The sequence below is a fragment of the Hipposideros armiger genome, unplaced genomic scaffold (assembly GCF_001890085.2).
Source record: "Hipposideros armiger isolate ML-2016 unplaced genomic scaffold, ASM189008v1 scaffold_69, whole genome shotgun sequence".
NCBI lineage: Eukaryota > Metazoa > Chordata > Mammalia > Chiroptera > Hipposideridae > Hipposideros > Hipposideros armiger.
Window position 1 is genome coordinate 156,943 of NW_017731419.1, and position 9,863 is coordinate 166,805.

General features: G+C 44.7%; 1 protein-coding gene across 1 annotated transcript; it reads left to right on the top strand.

Annotated features, from left to right (window-relative positions):
- Window positions 1-710: 710 nt before the first annotated feature.
- On the top strand, window positions 711-2,429 carry LYSET (lysosomal enzyme trafficking factor). Its single transcript, XM_019642435.1, has 2 exons — window positions 711-1,147; window positions 1,605-2,429. The coding sequence occupies exons 1-2, from the start codon at window positions 1,050-1,052 to the stop codon at window positions 2,014-2,016; spliced, it is 510 nt and encodes a 169-aa protein (XP_019497980.1). The 5' UTR covers window positions 711-1,049; the 3' UTR covers window positions 2,017-2,429.
- Window positions 2,430-9,863: the final 7,434 nt, after the last annotated feature.

Genomic DNA, 9,863 nt, shown 5'->3' on the forward strand with positions numbered 1-9,863 from the left:
CCTCAGCGTCATGGTGCCCAAGACAATAGATTTAAGCTCTAGTTTGTTGGGGGCACTGATGCCGCCGCAATTCACAGTATTCCTCCGAAGTACCCCAGATAAGTCCTGTCAATGTCCCGAGTTCCGGCGGACTGTGAGGACAAAGCAGTCGGGTCAGTCGAAGGTGTCAAAGGCCCAGGGCGCGGGAAGCCCCGTGCACCCCCACTGGCGGGCGACACCACGCCGGCCCTACTGCGGCAAGCAGCCGTCTTACCCCCTCCTCGGCCTCGGGCGCCCCGCCATTATCTAGTGCTCCGTGCCTGCGTCCATCACCGGTGGTCGAGGCGCCAGGGCCAGCTCCTGACGCTTCTCGGGAGGCCAGGCCTGAGGAGCTGGAGGGCGGCCTCTGCTCCACTCGGGTGGACACTTGAGAGGGCTACGGGGGCTGCGCTGAGCTCTACGTGAGGAGGAGCGACGGGGCGACTAGAGTCGCGAGCGAGGCACGCGGTGCAAGGCCCAGACGGCCGCCTACTTGACGGGACGCACCGCCCCGGGCCCAGCAGGAGCTGTTTGGGGCGTGCTCAGGTAGGCGGTGCCGCGGCCGGAGGCACCCTGACGTCACCAGGGGAGCCGGACCTTTCGGGGCGGCGCGTGCGCGCTTCCGGGCGGAGCCGGAAGTCCCGACTGTGGCAGCATCCGGGACGGCGAGCGGGCGGGCCAACCCGGATAGGAAGGTGAGATCCGGGGCCTGCCCAGCTCTGCAGGCTCGGCCGTTGGCCGCTGCCCGGCATTGGGCTCCCGGCGCTGCAAGGCGGAGAGGCCCGGGCCTGTCGCCACCTGTGCAGTCCTGGTCGCGGCCGGCGGGCGCTGCAGCGCGACAGGGGGCGGGGCCGACTGGGGTGCCTCCCGCCCCGGCCGGGTGACACAGGCTGGGGGCTCGGGTAGCAGCGACGGGGGCCGGGCCGCCGCGTGACGGGCCGCTGTCACGCTGTGCTTAATCACAATTAGCTTGTGCTACAGGCTGGTTGCGTTCACCTTCCTCCTAGCCGGTGACCCCGGGGATTTCTTTTATGGTGGCTTTCTCTGAAATGCCAAAGCCACCCGATTATTCAGAACTGAGTGACTCTTTAACGCTTGCCGTGGGAACAGGAAGATTCTCGGGACCATTGTAAGTGTTTAAGAGTTACTGTCTTGACTTGAGAACCCCGACATTGGTTTGACTTGTAGAACAAAGTTTTCACGTCTGAAGCAATAGTATTAACTCGGAAAGATTTTGAATTGTAAACGTGAAATGTTCCGTAGGACTAGTTTAATTCCAGTTTCTTAATGGAAGGTGTACTGGGCCTATTTAAGCCAGATATAGTGATTTATTTATTCTGTAGGATTCACGTAAAAGCAGACAATATATACCGAAACTTTTTGTACTTCCTCAAACTGTTAAATAAAACAACAACCCCTAAATCATTTACATTTCTTAATAAATGTAATTTTAATTTATTTTAAACCTTAAATGTGGTAGTGGAGTACTTTAGAACTCATTGGAAATAAAGCAAGTACACTGGGAATAGATGCCGTGACAGCATTACTAGACACTGTGTTTTTTTCTCTTTTTTTCAAAATTGAAGGCACAGAGCATGGAGAATGATGAACTTCCGTCAGCGGATGGGATGGATTGGAGTGGGATTGTATCTGTTAACAAGCGCAGCAGCATTTTACTATGTTTTTGAAATAAATGAAACTTACAACAGGCTGGCCTTGGAACACATTGAACAGCATCCAGAGGAGCCCCTTGAAGGAACCACATGGACACACTCCTTGAAAACTCGGTTACTCTCCCTGCCATTCTGGTTTTGGACAGTTATTTTTCTAATTCCTTACTTACAGATGTTTTTGTTTCTTTATTCTTGTACAAGAGCCGACCCCAAAACGGTGGGCTACTGTATTATCCCCATATGCTTGGCAGTTATTTGCAATCGCCACCAGGCATTTGTCAAGGCTTCTAATCAGATCAGCAGACTACAACTGATTGACACATAAAGTCAGTCACCGTTTTTTCCTTATGATTACAAAACTGCCAGTACTGTATGGAACCTGATCACAAGACTGCAGTTTCTTCACAGATCTCAGGAAGTTGTGGTGGGACAGAGGCTTTTTAAAAAATGTGACTAGGGGGATGTCTTTATCTGAATAACAATGAATTTTAGGTAAAGCCTGAGATACAGGACTACAAAATCATGTTGATGACTTCAGATTTTGGAAGTAAAATCGTGTCTGTTATTTGCATTCTTTAGAAACTTGAATAAGTACCTGAACTCATATTTTTATTCTACTGTGCAACATAGTGATGGTTCAGAAATTTTTCCTTTGGGGAAAAAAATGAATATGAACATTTCCATTGTGTTTAATGTAAAAAGGTCCAAACATGATCATAAAATTTAAATTTTATACAATTACTTGGCTTGCTTTAAAATTATTTAACCTAAAACACCAGTTCATCCTGTTGTAAGCCTACTATTTATGCTTGCTTGTTATTAGCTTGTGAGAAATTGGTGAAAAATTATTGAGGTGATGGCTGTCTCGATAGGCAGAATTTGTTCCTCCTTTTTGTAATGCTACTGGCATTATTACTTAACTAGCATTACTAATGCTACTGGTTTAAAAAAAACTTGGAAAGAGGAGGAATGTTTGAACGTTGAGAAATCTGACACACACAGAAGATGGAAACGTGTTCAATGAAAATATTTGGCGCAGTCCTTGTCAGATGTGTGATAATGCTCCAAAAGATGCTATCAAGTCCATGTCCTTCTGATTTCCTTTTCTAGCGTAAGGGTTGGTCTTCAGGCGATAGGTTAGTTGCATGAAGATGTGATCCTTGTACTTCCTCTTTGCATCTGTACTTACTGCCTCATATCTGCTACCAGTACAAATAACTAAAAAATGGAAATACTAGATCTTAGGATTTTTTTTTTAATTGGGGAAACAGTGTTTTTCCAGGACCCATCTTTTCCAAGTCAAGTAGTTGTTTCAATCTAGTTGTGGAGGACGCAGCTCAGCAGTCCAGGTGGGGATCGAACTGGCAACCTTGGTGTTATGAGCACTGCACTCTAACCAACTGAGCTAACAGGCCGCCCCTAGGATTTTTTTTTCTGGGTGAGATCAAGATATATTTTTAGGGCCGGCCAAGTGGCTCAGGTGGTTAAGAGTTGGCTCTGAGCAACAGGGCCACCAGTTCGATTCCCACATAGGCCAGTGATGCTGCGCCCAAGCTGAGCTGTAACTGAGCTGCCAACAGGTGGCAGGATGGCTCAGCTGTTGTAAGAACAAGATTGCCTGTTCGATGGTGGGCTATGCCCACCCATAGCTAAGACTGAACTCTGCACCTTGAGCTGAGCTGCAGCCCGGATGGCTCAGTGGATAGAGCGTGCGCTCTTAACAAGGCTGCTGGGTTCGACTCCTGCATGGGATGGTGGCTATGTCCACCTGCAACTAAGACTGAACTCTGCACCTTGAGCTGAGCTGCCGCCTGGATGGCACAGTGGATAGTGCGTGCTCTCTTAACAATCCGCAACTAAGATTGAACACAGCACCTTGAGCTTAGAGGCTACAAGCTGCTGACGGGCAGCCAGATGGCGACTGACGCCCTCCACGACTAAGACTGAAGAACAACAACTTGGCTGGTCCCCTTACCCAATTCCCCAACACTGTTCCCCTCCCCCAATTCCCCAATTAAAAAAAAAAAATCTTAAAAAAAAGATATATTTTTATACAGTTATGTCATTAATACCAGGGGAATGTTTTATACTGATAGATTTTAATAATAATCATAACATTTTTTGGGTGCTTACTCTGTTGGGCCCTGTCCTAACAGCTTTATGTGAATTAACTCAATCAAAAACCCTATGAGATAACAATTATTTAGATTTTACAGCTAAGGACACTGAGGTGGAGAAGTTAAGTAGCTTGCCAAAGGTCACACAGCTGGTAGGTGGCACAGCCAGAGTTATAACCAGGCATCTGATGCCTGATGCCTTTGGTCCTGACCATGGAGCTGTAGTGCTTCTCACAAATGACAGGGAGTTTCAGCACTGGGTACTGTCTATCTAGCCATGCCAAAGAATGTAAGTGGCATTACTGATTTGTGTGAGCTACTGAAAATCTAAGTCCTCTAGCAACCTCAGCCTTTTAAGTCTGATTTGATGAGAATGGAAGGCTGCACATTCCACAGCTTTAACTTGAAAGATAAAGCAGGTACCTTATTACTCAAAAGCAGCAAGATCAGACCTCTAATTAGTCTAATTGCTTTCTTTTAGTACCTCCAAAGGTCTAGTTCCTGAAATGATACATATTTACTACAGTACACGAAATCTTCAAGTAAGCGGCAGTTTGAAATACCTGTGGTTTCTTCGAGGTCAGATAACCAAATAACTTGAATCTTCTGAGTACTTACTAATTACAAACTGTCCCCGAGTTAACCATAGTTTGACAGGAGTTTGTGGCTTTACGATGGTGTAAAAGCTATGTGCATTGAGTAGAAACCATGCTTAGAATTTTGAAGTTTGATCTTTTTCTGGGCTAGTGATACCCAGTACGATACTCGTGATGTTGGGCAGGGGCAGTGAGATGATTTTGCTCAAATGTAGGTTGATACGAGTGTGCTGAGTACTTTTAACGTAGGCTAGGCTAAGCTCTGAGGTTTGGCAGGTGAGGCGTATTAAAGGCATTTTCGACTTAGGATACTTTCAACTTAATGATGGGTTTGAGATGTAACCCCATCATACATCCAGGAGCGTTGTAGTATGCATGCTGCAGACACTCTTTTCTGATTTACAGCCTTCACAACAGGTGTATTCTGGTGCCAGCGCCATTTCACAGAAGAGGAAAGCGAGGAAACCTGAAACAGGAATAACTTGCCCATGGTCACACAGCAAGTAAGTGGAGGAGCCAGGATTGGAGCCCAGGAGGCCTGGCTTGTGATCTCCAGCTCTGCCATCCCACTGTACTGCTTCTCGGAAAATGAGGGTAATTGGAGGAAAATCACTCAGTCGTGTCTTGTTTTATCTGATTAGTCTTGAGGCCATGATAGTTTGGAAATGATTTAAGAAAATTATTTCAATTCTTTTTTTTATAAATGTAATTTGAAGTTGGGAATTTGTCACTTGTCTTGTAAAATAGTAATTCCTTTTTACTGAAATAGACTTTATCTCTTATACTTCAAATTTTAGTATTTTGAGATGTGGTAAGTACATGCTCAGTCCATCTCTATCTTTCAAGATCATATTGCCTTGGTAGTAGAATTGTTAAAATAATTACAGTAGGAGTAACGCAGTATTTCCAAATGTAACTATTAACTTTCAGATTACAGAGTTAATCTATCCAAGTTGGATTATTATTATTTTGTCTATGGCTATTTAATAGTTCAAAGCATTCTTTTTGTAAAGAGGGAAAGGTGAACTTTATCTCCTCGCTCTTATAGACTGAGGAGGAGGTTGAAATTGATGTGTATTATAGCAGATCATTTATTTTATATTCACATCACAATACACAAAGCAGTGACTACAGGGGCTAGGTAGTAAGATAATGCAAATACAGGAAATGCTTCAGGGACTTTAGGTAACTGGACAAGCATCCTAGGATCCATAACTAGTCAATGAAAATTTGCTTCCAGCTATAAGAAAAACAGTTACATCCCACAGTGGTTTAATGAGTCATTTGTTTGCAACTACACCTGAAATGAAATAATATCTGTTTGATGTTTTTCACAGAACTATGCCAGATACTTTCATCTTCAAAAAGTGCCAGGATAGAGAATAGATAAATGAATTGCAGAAACAAACATCTAATTCATGGAGCGTTAGTTACCACATAAATTTTCTGGTTTTAAAGACATTACCAGTTTTTGGGGGTTTTTTTATTTAAAGATTTTTATTGGGGAATTGGGGGAAGGGGAACAGACAAGTTGCTGTCATTTTGTTCTTCAGTCTAGTTGTGGAGGACGTTGCTTCACTGGCCCAAGTTGGCACCATCATTGCACTCTTCCCAGGCGAGGCAGATCAGTCACCGGCTTCTGGACCGCAGCTCACTGCGGCTGCTGGCCGCTCACGCTGGCTGCTGGCTACACACAGTAGCCCATGGCAACCCACTGCCACAGGGGCTGCAGTCTATGCCGTCGCCGGCGACTCATGGCAACCCAGCTCCAGGTTGAGCTGTTGTTCAGCATCTTAGCTGTAGAGGGCAGTGTCACTGGCCCTCATATGTGGGATCCGAACTGGGGCCCTCTGGCATCCCAAGCCAGTTCTTAACCATCACGCCACTCGGCCGGCCCAAGACGTTACCAGTTTTAAAGTAAAAATGTGATTCCCTAAGTTTAGAATTGATTCTATTTCAAAGGTTACATAATTTCAAAGCTTTATAGTTAACAGAAAGCTTTTCTTTGGGGAAGTGGAATCATTAAATAAAGTGCCCCCAAGAGCATTTTATCTGCACCCATAAAATAGTCAAATTGGTATGTTTGTTCATCAAGGGTATTATTAAAGCCCTTATTAAGATTATCTAACATTGGTTTCCTTCTTGATGGGCTTAACATGCTCAGTCTCCAAAACACTGGCAGAAAAGCTTACCACAATACTCATGTGACTCATATTTGTATCAAATATGTGTCATCACTATAAATTTAACATATTTGTAAAGTCCCATGTAATTCTGGACCATGATTGGGAATCCGCATGCATTAGTATTTTTTTTTGGTCTAAGGCAACAAGTGGGTCTTTAACTGTGGCTGTATATTAGAATCACCCAAGGAAATAAACAGCAAAACTCCTCACATGAGCAATGCCAGTGTCCTTTCCAGCCCACTATATCAATCTCGGGGGGTGTAGCGCAGGCAGTGCTGTTTTTAGAGATCTTCAAATGATTCTAGCAGGGTTGAGAATCCTGGCCATGGGGCTTTATGCACCATGAAGACGGAACTGTTAGGAGAGCTCTTTGTCTTTGGAACAGCTTCAACAAATATTTTATGGTAAGCTCAACCCAGCTGGCCAAGTGCCAATCTTTAAAGACGTGTCTATGCTTTTTTTATTTTTTCAAGGTTTAAATAGCGTTTACTGTTACAAGGTGAGGGGCCCTACTGGGCAGGGCCTTATAAACTGATACAAGTGGTCCCAGCGTGTCACCATGGAGAAATCGAGAGGTCATGAGTACAGGAGTCACTGTAACTGACAGCCATGCTCCAGGGGAGGCCAGCCAGGAATGCACAGACGTGGTCAGGTCACCCGCAGGGAGGGACAGCACAGTTTCACTCCTGCTTCGTGAAGCTCTCCAGCCCCACAGCAGGAGGAAGCAGGAGGTGCGCCAAGTGGTGACATCCATGGTCCTGAGCTGCTCCCGCAGTAGCTTGGAATGGATCTGGGCACACAGTCCCAGGAGCCCCAGGCTGGGCCTGTCAGGCCCCTTAGCAGTGGACCACACGGAGCAGACTGCAGACAGCTGCCAGCTGAGAACCGACATTTGGGTTAAGGTATCCGTTTTCTGATTCCCGGTCCTCCAGTTTATCCTGAATACAATTTTATCAGTTTTTTTGCTTCACACTCTACCAAATCAGCTCTCTTGTCAAGAGGTTGCTGGTCACTTACAAATAATCCACTGGTCAAGTCTCAGTCCCCAAATTACTTACTAGCAGTTTTTGACACTCCAGCTGTCCTTGAGATACTTTCTTCAGTTGACTTCTGGGTCAGTACTGCCCAATAGGACTTCAGTGAATATGAAGTGTTATACATGTGTGCTGTCCAAAGAGTAGTGACTAGCCACATGAAATGAGCCTTGAGGTGTGGCTAAGGGGAGTAAGGAACGGAGTGTAACATTTCAATTATACTTTAAATAGCCACAGGTGGCTAGCAGCCACCTTGTATTAGCTACTTTCCTGGTTTTCCCCTTCCTCATCAGCTTCTCCTGGCTCCTCAGCTGGTTCCTCCTTGGGGCTCTTTTCCAGTTAATGTCGGCACGCTTCAGTTCTCTTTTTTCTACTTGCTCTCGGTCATCTCATCCAAGCTCATGGCTTTAAATGCTCAAATTTATATCACTACCTTGCATCTCTCTCCTGAGCTCCAGATTCAAATATCCAACTGCCTACTTACTAAGATGTCCAAAACCAAGCTGCTGATCTCTCCACCCGCCAAAATCTCCTCAAGTGCCCTACAAGACTACTACCAAACAACTGGCGACGGGTCCTTTTAAAACGCTACTCCTCTCGAAAATCCTTCCAGTTTCCCTTCTCAGAGTCAAAGCCGAGGTTCATACATAAGTGGCCATACAGGCTCATAAATAAGTGGCCCTTGGCCTTTGCTTCATTTCCTACTACTCCCTAGGCTCTGACTCCACGCCAGCCACACTGGTTTTCTTGTTGAATCTAGAACACACCAGAAAAACCTGTCTCAAGGCCTCTGCACTCAGTGCACCTCTGCCTGGATGCTTGGCCCTGGCCTGCTCCGTCGCCTTCAGGCCCGCGCTCAGTTGTCAGCTTAGTGAAGCTGCCTCTACCGAACTACTGAAAATTCAGCAACCTTCTGTTTTTCTCTACAGCACTTACCATGGGACTTGCCACTTGACATGCTGTATACTGTCAGAATCTATACTCCCTCCACGAGGGCAGGGGTTTTGTCTGTTCATAGCTGAATGCCCCCTGCTTAGAACAGTGCCTGGAACTTGGTCGGTGCTCAGTAATTATTTACTGCATGAATAATTCTCAGTGTCACCAAACACTTCTTTCACTAGCCTGCAGAACACTCTAGTTCACTCTCCAGACAGAATAAAGGTTAAAGGTAACATTTACTCCCAAGTGTGTCGCATAATCTGTCACATGTGCCAGGTAAATTTGATTATTAAGTTCTTTCAGGTTTCAGCACGTAGTGATACATTCTTTTCAAGGCCAAGATTTCAAATGAGCCTCTATTTCTGCTAACAGTTCTTGTGATGTTGGTTGTCTTGGGATTTTCCTTATTGATGCAGAGAAAAACATGCCATATTCACAAACAAGTGGTATATTTTAAGTGCTGGTGAGAGTCTCGATAAATTCTCAAGTTACAATCATGAAGATAATGGCTTTCTAAACCACCTCACATACACCAAGTGTCACGACAACCTCTTAAAGCTACAGCACACAATTTCAGTACTCTGATGGTTCAAGGCAACACCTCAGCCCCACAAAGCACTCATTTAAACTAGTAAGTGTTTCTATAAGGTACTTCTATCCCCAGCATAATTTTTGGCACCAGGGTAAATTTCCATTGAAAACTAATGTGAGCTGCTACTTTTTAAAAGATTTAAATAGAAGCTTACTGTCTAGCATTCACCGTTTCCTGGGTCATGTCTTTAAATAGAGCAATTCTGATCCCAAAGGTCACCTGAGAACTGGAATAGAAACAGCAACACTGAAATTCGTTTTATACTCTGAGAATAATTCACTGGTTAGAGGGCAATTTTTTCAAGGTTATGGCCAGGAACATCAGTTTTAGAAACACCTCTTACCTTTTTTTATGGTACTCGACCTCATATTTAGCCCAGCTTTTCTAACCTCTTTAGAAGTAGCATCTATTCCCTATTCTGACAAAGTAGTAGTCAAATGGGAAATGTGGATTATTTTTTGTTTTTTTAAGTGTGGATTGGATCATTTTTGTCTTGAATTACTTACATGACAATGTTTTAAACTGTTAATATGGCTTATCTGCCCTCATTAAATTTAAAGCATGACTTTTTTTTTTTTTAAGAGTTTTTTGGGGAATTGGGGGAGGGAACAGCATTGGGGAATCCGGGAAGGGGAACAGACAAGTTGCTGTCCTTTTGTTCTTCAGTCTAGTTGTGGAGGACGTCACTTCACTGGCCCATGTTGGTAT